This window comes from Plutella xylostella, chromosome 7 (assembly GCF_932276165.1).
Source record: "Plutella xylostella chromosome 7, ilPluXylo3.1, whole genome shotgun sequence".
In the NCBI taxonomy this organism is placed as follows: Eukaryota; Metazoa; Arthropoda; class Insecta; order Lepidoptera; family Plutellidae; genus Plutella; species Plutella xylostella.
The window spans coordinates 8,159,733-8,174,788 of record NC_063987.1 but is presented as its reverse complement, the minus strand read 5'-3'; the positions used below and the strand labels follow the sequence as shown (position 1 = coordinate 8,174,788).

General features: G+C 40.0%; 1 protein-coding gene and 3 long non-coding RNA genes across 4 annotated transcripts; all 4 read right to left on the bottom strand.

The window, feature by feature from the left end:
- Positions 1-254: 254 nt before the first annotated feature.
- LOC125488751 lies at positions 255-1,116 on the bottom strand. Its single transcript, XR_007266467.1, has 3 exons — positions 1,003-1,116; positions 767-866; positions 255-569 (listed from the first exon to the last, which is right to left on the bottom strand). It is a non-coding gene; the product is annotated as an uncharacterized LOC125488751 (long non-coding RNA).
- Positions 1,117-1,183: 67 nt separating this feature from the next.
- LOC125488750 lies at positions 1,184-2,825 on the bottom strand. The gene is made up of 2 exons (XR_007266466.1): positions 1,977-2,825; positions 1,184-1,419 (listed from the first exon to the last, which is right to left on the bottom strand). It is a non-coding gene; the product is annotated as an uncharacterized LOC125488750 (long non-coding RNA).
- Positions 2,826-7,545: 4,720 nt separating this feature from the next.
- Positions 7,546-8,689, bottom strand: LOC125488759. Its single transcript, XR_007266475.1, has 2 exons — positions 8,339-8,689; positions 7,546-7,781 (listed from the first exon to the last, which is right to left on the bottom strand). It is a non-coding gene; the product is annotated as an uncharacterized LOC125488759 (long non-coding RNA).
- Positions 8,690-9,951, bottom strand: LOC125488811 (vegetative cell wall protein gp1-like). Its single transcript, XM_048622297.1, has 6 exons — positions 9,941-9,951; positions 9,820-9,864; positions 9,554-9,703; positions 9,258-9,383; positions 8,965-9,144; positions 8,690-8,708 (listed from the first exon to the last, which is right to left on the bottom strand). Exons 1-6 carry the CDS (start codon positions 9,949-9,951, stop codon positions 8,690-8,692), a joined length of 531 nt encoding a protein of 176 aa, XP_048478254.1.
- Positions 9,952-15,056: the final 5,105 nt, after the last annotated feature.

Below are 15,056 nucleotides of genomic sequence, written 5' to 3'. Positions count from 1 at the left end.
CTGACTAAATCATCTTATTACATAATTATAGGTTACTAGCTGTTCCCGCGAGCTTCGCTTCGCCTTAAAAAGTTTTCCCGTGGGAATTGCGGGATAAAAAGTAGCCTATGTTCTTTCCCAGGGTCTATACCATATGTATACCAAATTTCATTCAAATCCGTTCAGTAGTTTTGGCGTGAAAGAGTAACAGACAGACAGACAGACACAGTTACTTTCGCATTTATAATATTAGTTAGGATTAAGTAAAAAAAAAAAAAATCAAATATTTATTAAAAATAGAGTTTTCAAAACTTAACAAATTAAGATTTAAGGGCTGATTTTTCAATGGTCAGATAAACGTTGTTTCTGCCCATTGAAAAATCAGCCCTTAAGGGCTCCTTGGTCGGTGGGTTTACTTAATTTATTAAGTATACCCACCGACCAAAGGTGTCACGACCGCGACCGCGCCCACGACCACGACCGCGACCGCGCCCGCCGCGCCCACCCCCGCCGCTCCCGCGGCCAAGGCGCCCGCCACGCCCCCGACCACGCGCCGAGGGCCCTTGCCACCATTGCGGGCTCTGCACAAACTGAAAATAAGAAAATTCCGTTTTAAATCACATCCAAGGAGTTTGTAGAGGTAAAATGATTAAAAAGGGCAAATTATAATTAGGTACTTTTATACTGTAGAAAAATAACAAATTTGTAATCGTACGCGTGCCATAGTAAAGTGGGAACTTGTAAAATTGAGCATTACTTCATTGTTTTAACGTATTTTCAAACTTACGCAAATAAACGGCTGCGGCGGCGGCTGCGGCGCAGGCGGTGGCGGCTGCGGCGCTGGCGTAGGCGGCTGCGGCGACGACGCAGCATCCATGTAGCTGAAACTTCGTTGAAAAAAAATACCAAGGTTATGACCAATTCTCCGTAATAAATATAAATAATACTAGTGCGTGCCTCCGCTCTCTAAAGACACCGAGATCTCGAAAGCAGTGAGTTGGTTGAAGTTAGTACAGTACATACCAAGGCGCGGGCATGGCGAACGGCGGCGCCACCTACGTGGGCGGCCACGGCGCATACGGCGCCGGCAGCGGAACCGCACATGGAGGCAGCGGCCACGGGGGGTACGACGGAACCGGTATGTACCGTGTCACAGCTAGCTCTTAAATGGCGGTGGGTAAAAAATAAATAAAAGAAAATTAAGTTTAATTTAGCGTATAACTTTATTAAATTTCGTGGGTTGCCCTACACTCGGGTTCAATCTCTCCGTACGGCTATTACGGTCAGGTACTCCCCTTAGCCGCCCAGGAATAACGGGACGTCTTCTCGAGGCGGTAAATAAGCGTCGTGGGTAACGAACGGCTCCGTAGTTAATTCCCGGTGGTGGACAGGCGGATCTCAGTGCCGTCGTAAGTAGGTACTCAACCAGTACGTCGGACCCTGGAATAAACCCCTTGCATTATTACCAGCCTTCGGCATAGGACGGTTCACCGACACTGGTTAGGCAAAAGAAGAAGAAACCCAACAAGCTTGAAAGTGGCGGTGAAAGTTATCAGTAGCGGAGTTATGCAAAAATAAATTAATAATACAAGTTAATAACTATACCTACTATCTGGGAGTTCTGCACAATTACTATATTTCTAAACTAACTACAACATGATCATTATGTACTAGGATTGCTTAACTAACTAACTATACTAAGGGTCATAACCATTAACCAGAACCTTTAGTGCTTAAAAATAATGCGACAAAGTATTATGGTATGATGAGGATGATGCAATCGTGAGTGACTAGCAATATTTGGCACTCGCCATCTTAATCTTCTTCAAGCGGCAAGCGATAGAAATTAGTTAAAAACTTATCACTATTAAAGCTAGTTACTCGTTTGCTCACTTATTAAATATGATAAGGCGAAATATGTACAAGCACTATTTAGAACTACAATAGCACAATAATAACTAACTCTAAAAATAAGTAGGTATCTGTTCGCAACTTACCCAAGAAGTGTGGGGAACTGCATGTACAACACTTAGTTTATTTAATTACACAAGTACGTAATTGCCTTTAATTAATTATGTAATTGTAATGTTTACGACTCGGCCGTTAGTGACGGTGAGCTGGCGAACGAGATAGAAGCGCGCACGCACAAACTCAGCGAGGGTCTCGAGACGTTTAACAATCGCAGCGGCGAATAGCAGTGGCCAAGCCTCGCTGCGAGTCGAACCGGTCGCTGGACAAGTTTTTTAGGGATCCGCGAAGCAAAGCGCAAACGAACCATTTTCGCTCGCGGATGGATTTAGGTAATTAAGTTTAATAATGAAGTAGGTAACGTTGTAAAATAAATAACGTTACATTACCCCGCTCGCTGCACAAGGATTTTTTTTCTCAAAAAAAAATCCGCACTAAATCTACTTTTAATAAAACCTAATAAAATCAACTAACCAATTTAAGATCTTTGATGTGCCATTTGCCAAGATCTTTACCGTTCATGTCTTCTAATTGGTAAACTAAAGGAGATAACTTGCTTGTAACGCGACATTTTGTAAATTTTGGAGCCAACTTTTTACTGAAGTAGCTGTCTTTGTCACTTTGAAAATAAGTGCGTTTCCAAACAATATCATTTACGTCAAATTCAGCTGGCTTACGTCTCAAGTTATAACGAGAAGTGTTCTTCTGGTGCGCTCGCCAAATGTTAGCCTGTACATTATTAAATATTCCTGACAAGTGACCTACGTTTTCGCTATAGATGTCCCGAGGTAGAAATATAATCTCATTGCCTAAGTCTGCGTCTACATAGTGAGAACCACAAGTGACAAGTTCTCGACCATGGACCAAGAAAGAAGAGGTGTAACCTGTAACCTCACTAACAGAATTATTTAGGGCAAACTGGATCTTGGGCAAATTCACATCCCAGGATCTATGATCGTTCTCGATAAAAACGGAGATGCATGTAACGATCGTCTTATTATAGCGTTCCACAGTGTTGACTTGTGGAGTGTACTTGGGCGTGAAGAAGACGTTAGGTATCTTATATTTCTTGAAAAAAACTTCAAGCTCCTTACTAATAAACTGCGAGCCATTATCCAAAAAAATTGTTTGGGGAACACCGTGTACCAAGAAAACACTGTCCTCTAAATTTTTTATGACACCAACAGCTGTCGCTCTTCTCATGGGGAACATCATGCAATATTTTGAAAAACAACATACCACTACCAGTAAATACGCGTTCTGCTTCCTACTAGAAGGTAACGGGCCTACAAAATCGATCGAAATCATTTGAAAAGGACGCGAGCACTGCTTGGGCCGTCCCATCTCGCCTAGAGTGGTGTGGTTGGGTAGTTTATGAGAAAGGCACACGGAACAAGATGAAACAAACTTAACCACGTCAGCATGCATACCTGGCCAATAATAGCGTAAGCTTAGGCGGTGGTAGGTCTTAAATATGCCCAGATGACCAGCTGTCGGCTCTGTGTGATTCTCGGAGACAACTTGCTCGCGTAATTCACTGGGAACAACCTCCTTCCAAGCAAACTCTGACATAAGGGGGCTTTTGTTGATGTTTTTTGTCAACCGATAGAGACAATGGTTCTGAATTTGAAAATTTTGTAGCGAAGAAGGCGTATTTAAACAAGAGCTATACATCTTCTTGTACCAAGAATCGCTAGTATTGCTGAAAGAATCCGCTGTAGAGATGGCGGATACAGGGATGGCTCGTGAGAGTGCATCTGGAATAACGTTATCAACCCCTTTACGATGCTTGATAACGAAATTGAAAGAAGAGAGACGTACACACCATCTAGCGAGCCTACCTGTGGGATTATTTAACGAGAGAAACCACTTTAACGAAGAATGGTCCGTGTAAACGGTAAAAGTTTGCCCATTTTCTAAGTAGCAACGCCAGTGTTCGAGTGCGGTGAGAACAGCAAGCGTCTCCCTCTCGGTAATGCTGTAGTTTTTCTCCGCACCTGTCAGTGACTTGCTCATATAAGCTACAGGACGTTCCGCACCATCAATGGTTTGCGTTAGCATGCCACCAACACCGTAATTACTTGCGTCGGTGTGGACCTCGAATGGAAGGCTGTAATCAGGACAGACAAGAACAGGCGCTGAAACAAGACACTCCTTGAGTTTTCTAAAAGCCACATCTGCTTCGTCAGTCCAAACAAACGGTGGAGCCTTTTTATTGCTCGAAGTTAGTTTATTTAATGGGCCAGCGATGGTACTGAAGTTTGGAACGAATCGGCGGTACCATGTAGCGGTCCCAAGAAATCGTTTTAAGTCCTTCCTACAGGTGGGAGTCGGGTAGTTAAGGATGGCCTCGACTTTCTCTGGGTCTGTACGTAGTCCATTCATGTCCACTACATAACCCAAATACTTAAGCTGACTACGGAAAAATTGACATTTGTCGATGTTAATAGTCAGATTTGCCTGTTTTAGTTTCTCCAGGATACTGTTAAGTAGAGAGACGTGATCCTCAAATGTACTACTTACTGTCACTATATCGTCAAGATACGCAAATACCTTCAAATCGAACTCCGGACCAAACATCATATCTACCAACCTTTGCTGAGTCGCGGGCGCGTTCGTGAGACCAATAGCTGTGGTCTTAAAACGCAAAGTGCCACGACCAGGAACGTAAAAGGCGGTCTTATTGCGGTCCTGCTCTTCTAACGGAATTTGCCAGAAAGCTTTCGAGAGATCTATACTTGACAAGAATTTAGCATCTCTGAGATTATCCAAGATCTCAGATATGTATGGAAGGCTGTAAGCGTCTTTTTTAGTGACCGAATTTAGTTTCCGACTATCCAGACAAAATCTGGGCTGTCCATTGCTCTTGTAAACTATGAGGACTGGAGAAGACCATTCACTCTCGCATGGTTCCACAACGTCAAGACTCAGCATCTCATCTACTTCCTGAGTCACGATGCGTTGCTTTTCAGGAGACATGCGATAGTATCGCTGACGAATAGGAGGAGAATCTCCAGTATCGATACGATGAGTGATTAGAGAGGTTCTTCCCAGACCCTTTCTTTCCATAGAGATGTCACGAAACTGTTCAACCAGACTGTCGACAATAACACGTTGACCCTCTTCTAAATTGTCGTAAGATGTGATGTGTTTTTCGGGAATGGATGGTGAGATTGATCCTAGGGAATCAGCAGATTGAGTTATGTCAATAGAGCCAAGATACTTGGGACATAACTCAAACTTCCGCCAGAAATCAACACCTAAAATTAATGAAGTATCAATGCCTGGAATCACATAGGCTTTGATTATGTGGAAATTTTCCTCAAATCTGATTGGCAGTTCTATGTAACCGACACTTTTCATTGTTTGACCACCAGCAGCAACGACACTAATGGATTCATCGGTAATAACGCTCGATTCCAACTTTAATTCTTTGTGAGAATTATTTCCTAATATTGTTACTGCTGCGCCCGAATCTAACAAGCCACAGACCTCCATGTCATTAATTTTAATCCTTACGTATGGTCTACCATCACCGTGTGGTTTGTGTCTCAGAATTGTAGAAACGGTATAAAAGGAAAAGAAATTTTTGACAAAAGTTAGCCATTTTGACCAGTCTTCCTTATTGAAATGGTCAATTTTTCCACAATTCTGAGGTACTAGTTTTTTGACTGATGACTAGGTGCTGAACCTTGGCAATCAGGGCAATCATAATGGCGGAAATCGGGACGGCCACAACGGAAACATACTATTTTCCGCTCAGCCTTACACTGCCGTAAGCTATGCGTGTCTTCACGACACCGAGGGCAAAATTTCTGCTTTTCGATTGCGTGCACTGGTTTTGAAGTAACAGGTGCAGGTCTGTTTTGGTTGAACGACCTATAATTTGGTTGGAACTGCTGGTATTGCCTACTGCCAGGATAAACCTGCCTACTATCTGAAGAGTGTGCATAGGCAAAACTCGGTGCTAAGGTAGAAGGACCTATTTTTGGTGGTTCACTGAAACGTGACATTCTAGCTTGCACATCCTCATAATTTTTGGCCAAAATACGCAGTTCTTCAATATTTTCGATTTTGGAAACAGAAGTAAGCACACTAGCATAGGTTGGACGAATATTATGCAGAATGATCTCTAATTTGTCTGCATCAGACAGCGGCTTATTCAGTTGCGAAAACATACCCGACATTATAGCAAGGTAAATGGTAATATTCTCCCGTTCACCCTGTGTTCGCGCTCTAATTTCCTCCAGGAAACGGTAGTCGTAATCCGACTGACTAAAGTCTTCCTTTAGACGATCGCACACTTCATCCCACGTAGAGACGGAATCTTGTAGGCTACGGAACCAATGTAAAGCATCACCGGTGAAAATTTCCGTAGCAAACCTTAACATTTTGTCGGAACTGATATTTCGAGCGGTTATAAATTCTTTAACTCTTTGAATAAAGGCACGGGCACAAGTTTTCCCGTCATACTTTAGTGAAGTTAAGTCACCTGACAGATTTTTATCACAAGAAACTATGACCTGTGGAACAGTGACGTCGTTATTTGTTGAAACTAGCTCGATATTACCAGTTGCCGTTACAGGAGTTTCCGATGTAATCTCTCCTAAACTTGGTACAGCGAGCGAAGCCTGTAATGTTTTTAATTTAATAGTAGCCTGACTGAGCCTAACTGAGTCCTCACGACTAGAAGAAGCGTCAATCCTTGTAATTCTGAAATAAATTTGCAATGCCAGGTTCCTTGACCTCTCCAGCTTGTTTTTTTCATAGTTAGCTGACAGTTGATTAACGCTTTCTTCTAGCCTTGCGAGGGATGCCTCCAAACCATCTAAATCATCGCCAGTTTCTAAATGCGAAAGTAAAATATCACAAGAAGGAAACTTAGGTCCGAGTTTGGATATTTGCTTGCGTAGAAGAGCTACCGTTAGCCCAGGCGTTTCACCGCGAACTTCTACCTCATATTCCAGCTCTGGTTTAAGCAAGGAAAGAAATTTAATTTCCGACATTGTATTTTTTTTATATACCTAGTCTTTTTTTTTTTTTTTTTTTTTAATATTTATTACTAAGTTTTAAAAACATTTCTAAAATAATAATTGCGAACAGATACCAGACAAAATTGACATTGTACCAGAACCAGTACAAAAAAATCTACCTCTAATAAAAATCAACAAAGTACTCCGCCCTGTTACAAGAAAAAGAAAAGCCTACGCAGATATGTTTTTTTTTTTAAGCTTCTAGAAGAAAAAGGATAGAAAAGAAGAAAAACAAAAGAAAAAAAAAATGCAAAGAAAATATCAACTGGTGTGGATTGCAAAAAAATACTACGGAACCCAAGTTACAAAATAAAATTTTAACATAAATTATTACAAGATCAAGATTTACTTATTTTTTTTTTTGCAATACACACATTTACAATACAATTATTAAGCACACAAAAAAAATAAAAAAAAAACAATTATTTACAAGGCACACGCACACCATGCAAACTACGTAATAAACCTATAAAGAGAGACCGAACCCTTAGAACACGTTATGGCGCCAATGTCACAGCTAGCTCTTAAATGGCGGTGGGTAAAAAATAAATAAAAGAAAATTAAGTTTAATTTAGCGTATAACTTTATTAAATTTCGTGGGTTGCCCTACACTCGGGTTCAATCTCTCCGTACGGCTATTACGGTCAGGTACTCCCCTTAGCCGCCCAGGAATAACGGGACGTCTTCTCGAGGCGGTAAATAAGCGTCGTGGGTAACGAACGGCTCCGTAGTTAATTCCCGGTGGTGGACAGGCGGATCTCAGTGCCGTCGTAAGTAGGTACTCAACCAGTACGTCGGACCCTGGAATAAACCCCTTGCATTATTACCAGCCTTCGGCATAGGACGGTTCACCGACACTGGTTAGGCAAAAGAAGAAGAAACCCAACAAGCTTGAAAGTGGCGGTGAAAGTTATCAGTAGCGGAGTTATGCAAAAATAAATTAATAATACAAGTTAATAACTATACCTACTATCTGGGAGTTCTGCACAATTACTATATTTCTAAACTAACTACAACATGATCATTATGTACTAGGATTGCTTAACTAACTAACTATACTAAGGGTCATAACCATTAACCAGAACCTTTAGTGCTTAAAAATAATGCGACAAAGTATTATGGTATGATGAGGATGATGCAATCGTGAGTGACTAGCAATATTTGGCACTCGCCATCTTAATCTTCTTCAAGCGGCAAGCGATAGAAATTAGTTAAAAACTTATCACTATTAAAGCTAGTTACTCGTTTGCTCACTTATTAAATATGATAAGGCGAAATATGTACAAGCACTATTTAGAACTACAATAGCACAATAATAACTAACTCTAAAAATAAGTAGGTATCTGTTCGCAACTTACCCAAGAAGTGTGGGGAACTGCATGTACAACACTTAGTTTATTTAATTACACAAGTACGTAATTGCCTTTAATTAATTATGTAATTGTAATGTTTACGACTCGGCCGTTAGTGACGGTGAGCTGGCGAACGAGATAGAAGCGCGCACGCACAAACTCAGCGAGGGTCTCGAGACGTTTAACAATCGCAGCGGCGAATAGCAGTGGCCAAGCCTCGCTGCGAGTCGAACCGGTCGCTGGACAAGTTTTTTAGGGATCCGCGAAGCAAAGCGCAAACGAACCATTTTCGCTCGCGGATGGATTTAGGTAATTAAGTTTAATAATGAAGTAGGTAACGTTGTAAAATAAATAACGTTACAACCGGTACTGATATCTGAAATTTAATAAAAAAATATTATTATAATTAATTAGGATACGGATTAATTTGACATAATATATTCACTATACTAGTCTTACTGCCAGTATAAAACTTTACTATCTATCGATGACTGGTAGTCACATTTAGGCCCTGTTTCACAATGTCTAGTTAGTGACTACCTGTGAGATAAAATACATGCTGGCACTGTCAAAAAAATTCTACTATCAGTCATACTATCAGTCATACTACCAGTCAAGAAATTTATACACACCTCGGTAGGCGAGCGGGCGCGAGGCGGGGTGGCGGCAGTCCCGGCGGCGACGGTGGCTGGGCAGCCGGCGGCGACGGTGGCTGGGCAGCCGGCGGCGACGGCGCCAGTGGCGGCTGGGCAGCCGGCCGCGGAGGCACCACCGGCGGTGTCGTCGATGGCTGGTCAGCCGCTGGCGAGGCCCTGTAAACCCATATATCGCAAGTGGTTAGCCGGCGATTTGCTGCGTGATTGTGAAATTGTTTGTTTTAAAGAGCGTGCCTCCGCTCCGCGGTTAAAGTTAGTACAGTACATACCTAGCCGCGAACGGCGGCGCCACCTCCGTCGGCCACGGCGCATACGGCGCCGGCAGCGGCACCGCAAATGGTGGCAAAGGCCAGGCCGGGTACGGCGCCGGTGCGGGCACCGAAACATACCGGTATCTGAAATTTAATAAAAAAAATATGATTATAATTAATTATGATACGGATTCATTTGACATAATTATATACACTATACTTGTCTTGCCACTGCCAGTATAAAACTTTATTATCTACCGATGACTGGTAGTCACATTTAGGCCCTGTTTCACAATGTCTAGTTAGTTAGCTACCTGTGCGGTTGGGGCGGGGGCGGCGGCGGCACCACCGGCGGCGCCGTTGCTCTCTCCCTACCCGGCGGCGGTGGCACCACCGGCGGCGGCATCACCGGTGGCGGCATCACCGGCGGCGGCACCACCGGCGGCGTCGTCGGTGGCATGGCCCTGTAAAACCATATATCGCAAGTGGTTAGCCAGCAATTTGCTGCGTGATTGTGAAATTGTTTGTCGTCCAAACATGTGGATGTGAGAAATGAAGTGTTAAGGTACTTTGTACTCACCCGGGCAGCTGCGGCGGCGGCGGCGGCGACTGCACAGGTGATTTACTGTAAAAAAATATATAACTTGTTATATGAATGAAAGAAAGAAAGAAAGAGGAAGGGTTAGCCAGGTAGCAATGACCCAATAGCCATTGTGATCATAATCTTACAGTGGTAAGTACGGTCAGGTGCAGAAAAACCTGACCCCCCTCTCATAGTAGCAATGTTTCTGAGGGGGGTCAGGTTTTTCTGCACCTTACTGTACATTGCCAAGAATGGCATATCACCGCCACCGGCCACTGTGTGTACTGGAGCCTTCACATAGACTACTCTTTCTATTGTCAGTGTCAACTGGCACTGTCAAAGTAAGTACCATTATTTTATTTTGTTATTAACCTCAATATTGTCCTTTTAGGTAGGTAGGTAACTTTGATTTTGCAGATGGTAAATGTATGTTAAATCTACATTAGTTTGTTGAGACAAATAAAGATTAGTACAGTGCATAGTAACTAAAAAAATTAAGGTTTCTTTGAAACTCTAATCTAGTGGAATATGCAATAACAAAAATAAATTTTAAAGTACAAATTATACAATTATAAACACAATTATACTACAAAATCATCAAATACACCAATCATTTGACTATAATATATATATAAAACACCTCACCTCCTTAAACTTTAAAGCACTGAAATCACAATTTTATTGCATGTGACAAGTGGCTTTTCAGTATATATGTATATTATACTCTATGCAAGTGGCTATCAGTCAATATACTCAAGTAGAATCAAGTACAGTCAGCTGCATAAGTAGCTGTACCCTTTTGTACCTTGTTAAACTCACTAACTGCCTATTCAAACATTGACGGTTTCTATTCTATTCTGATAGGGGGTAAAGTTCCTGTACGTGGCTCTCTCGAGTGGAACCTTTGTACATATCCCCTTGATTTCAGCTCAGCCAGCCTGGCTCCCGAGTAAACTGGAGTAGCAAGCCTGGGTGTTGCAATAGTGAGGAAGGCGCTCTGTTTGTCCAAGAATAGATAATCTTGTTGACGGTTATTGTTATGTAGTCAATTTGACAAGGTACAAAAGTGTATAGCTAAGTACTTATGCAGCTGACCGTACCTATCCAAAAATTTACTCTATCTCTGTTACTATTTACCTTGCTATTAGTTGCTATTTAATTTTAATGAAACCTTAATAGCATGCAAAATTAATTAATAATAAATAAGAAATAATTGATCTTTAAAACATTGGTACCCATCAAAATAAACGGCTTCTCAAGCCGATGATGAATGAATGCTTTACAATTTGAATTTGTACAATTTTATACCAACACTCTTACAGTGAATGAAGATTTTGTGAGGAAATCTGCACATCATCACAAACAGAAGACATCATCAGAATGATACAAAAAAACTTTGGAATTTTATTCGTGAAGTTTATGACTTCTCAAAAAGCCAAAGCCACCTCTTCAACCGAACTACCTACTTAACTTAAAGAGTCGGCCCATAAATGTAGTGAGTCACTACATTTATTAGCCGACAGGGGCTAAGTTAGCAAACAATATCGTAGAAAAACAAATGAACAGAAATTAACCTTGCTATTTATCCAAATCACACATTACACCATCATATTCTTTCTTCATGCTCCCTACTGATAAAAGTACTGCGGACAGTGCACTGATCTTGACAACTTGATACCCTTTGAACACATCTGTAATCTCAGATTTTCATCTGGAATATTTCCAAAGATCTGGAAAATTGCAGCTGTTACACCAATACATAAAGCCAGTGATAAAGAGAACCCTTCTAACTATAGGCCTAAGTCTTCGCCCACTTTCCTATCAAAACTACTCGGCAAAAACTTACTTGTAAAACCAACGCGGACGTGGGAAAATGGCGTACCAGCCCGCATGCTTGATGAAATCTGCACCATATTTAAAAAAACACCCTCAGTGCTAGTCACTTATCGACGTATCATTTTAATTATGGGCATTACACGTAATTTTCCATAATGGCCAGGCCATTTTGAAATTCAACTATTACGAATACGTACGAATAAACTGTGATCCTGGCCGACAAGAACCAGATCCTACCGGCTACTACTACTCAAATTAACTAAGTACAATAATAAAAGAATGAAAGAAACTTACTCATCCAAGTCATTAACAATAAATTAAATTTAAAGAGAGAAATAAACTTTTCAACTTACTTTTCCATAGTAGTAGTAGTCACTTATGGCTTCACAGCATAGACTAAATAGAGATACTATTTCGTTTTTGGTAGGTACTATTTCCAATTCCATGCTTCCCGTTTATAATATTCTCTATGATTTTCACCGCGAAGTACTTTTAGTTTAGGCCGTCTCCGCACCTCGAATATTTTTATTCATGTTTAAAATAATTATTTAACTATGTCATTATTATTCATAAATTATTAGAAAAAAATACAATATTATAGTTACAACAACCAAGCAAACAATAAAATATTGAAGACATAATATATTGAAAAGAAATATTCCAAAAGTTCTACCAATGCATGCAATGCCATTTTTGACTTGGAAATATTTATATCCCATATTTGCCACAATAGTAACTGCATGCTATCCCGTATTTGGCCACTACATTCGACAGCTAAAATATTTGAAATCTTTCATTCGAACTTGATACAATGATTTGCCGCGTAAAATGGCTGCATTTTTTTCATATTTTTTTACATACGAGCATAGAGAAAATTATTAACTTTGTACGAGTAAAGTCAAGGGCGTACCCAGGATTTCAGCTAGGGGGGGGCAGCTCTTGAGATGATGGTCGGTCGGGTATATTGAAACAAAAATCATGAAAATTGTCTTTTATTAAGGTCAACTAGGCCAATTGAGTCTACGGGCCAAATTAATCTTTTCGATCCTATTTGAAAACGGCTTTATCAATATTGAAAAATGCCATCTACTTACGGTGGCTTAAACTAAATACTTTACATGAACTGCAGACAGATGGTGTTGTAGTCAACATAATATTATCCAGGTATTCAGTCATTTTGTGATTTGCACATTTTTTGAATGTTTGGTACTGTGACAGGTGATTGAAAATGTGAATCTAAAGTTTTCTTTATCACTTGATTTTATTCAGTAGGTATTCTAAACAATAGTCATTACTTATATAGACACAAATTTTCAATGAAATAGCTTTATTTCATGAATTAATGATGTTAATTTTTTATGTTTGATAAAAGTCTTGGGGTAAATGCGTTAGGCGTAATGAGGCTATTGCGATTGTTGCAACGCATTGCCTCAAAACAGAAATCGTCAACCTTTTAATACATACATAATTATGCTCACCCGCTTTTCGCTGTAAATTTGTATCGCCGTTTTTTATTGAGTACAATGCACTAAAGTTGTCGGGTAAGTGTAAGTGTACAACCCGACTGTCAGTTTTTTTAAAGCTGCCCGAAGGCCTTTGACTAGGCTTAACAACTGCTGCCGAAGCAGCAACCGGGACCCACGGCTTAACGTGCCATCCAAAGCAATGAAGCGTCCAGAAAAGAACCATTTGAAATTTGTCATCCATCCAAGGCTGACCGTGCCATATGTTAACCACACTGATCAGTTACGATCACTGAAACCAGCTCGATAAGGATTTTTACTATTTAAGAACACTAAACTTATTGAAGAGTATGGGTTTTGCCATGCACGTATTTTAATTGATATCTAAGTTTAATACCAGTATTTGATCCAATCTTACTATTTTTCTAAAGAATATAAATGAGAGGATGTATGGATGTTACTTTATTTTATTCACAACTGTCACTCACCACTATTAAATCTACATTCTTACTCACTTTACAGGAGTACTTAGGTACTTACTTTTTTCATAAAAATGTTATTTGGATTTATCATGGAGTAAATGCGTCCATGAAAATTAGACGCATTTTCCTGATTTCTACTAAATCATCTGTGAATTCGTCAATAGTTTCTTTTGGCTAAATTAACTGCCATACTATTGCACAAAAAAATTAACTGGATAAAACTCTCTTTTTTTTTTTTCACGGAAAGCTTACCTATTGAATAGTTACATACTAAAAACACATTTGCCTCAAACCTGGAAAATGCGTTCAAAATCACGATTTTTTAAGACACTAAATAAGAAACTTTTATAGGATTCCAGCAAAGAAATCAATGCTTTAAATTTGTTAAGAAATAGTTGTTCAATAGTCGTTAGTTTCTTAAAGTAAATATCTCACTTTTACATTAAATTTTTCATACCTTTGCCTATTATTCCGAAAACTTTTAGTGATCTAAAAATACAATGTAACCCCAGTTGACCTTAATTAGTTTGATTAAGATACAAAACAAAATAGGTAGGTAGGTAGGTAAGAGTAGATAACACGTTTTTAATTCCGACTTGGCAGGAAAATTTACGTTTATTTTATCTTCTAGGGGGGGGCAGCTGCCCCCCCCTGCCCCTACCTGGGTACGCCCTTGAGTAAAGTGCAAATTGTTGCCAGATATTAAAATGTTAACACTCCGGTACACGCATTCGATTTTTTTCATGAAAGTGCTTTGTACCAAAAGAGTAGATATTAATGTTTTTGGAACTAAACAGATTTTGTAAATGGGAGTTTCTTTTGACGTTTAAAAGTTCCAAAATCGACCAATAGATGGCATCCGGCCTGTCGTTTTTTGTGAGCTGCATTCTTCTGAAGGGACGGAAGATGTCATAAATGGTACGAAGCTGACTTAAACTAGTTAACACTTAATATTATGCATAATATAACAGCTAGTTATCGCATATGGTTGAATTGGGTTTTTGCTAGAAAAAAATATGCAGTGCTGTTGAGTATGAAATTTTACTAGCGCCATCTATAATCGGTTTTTGTGTATGGTTGTTGTCTATGGTTGAAAATCTCCCACCACATAGAGTATTATGTTCCTTGCACTACATGTTTACGGTAGACGGTAGATTGAACCGGATTACGATGTATCTGCTATATGGAGATGGAGACACTGGCTGGACCTATATTTTTTTTAATAAACGTCAAACCACGTTAATCTGAGATTTATTTTAGTCACGCCACAGATTAAAATCCTAACTATCCCTTGATCTTTAATTCGAAAGTACACTTGTCCAAAATTAATAATGCACATGCAGATCTTCACACCCGAATCATTAAATCGTAAGTGCCTTGAAAAAACACTTGCACTTTGCACCTTGTTCGAAAGAAATAGGAGTCAATACCATGTGTCACATAATCGAAAACA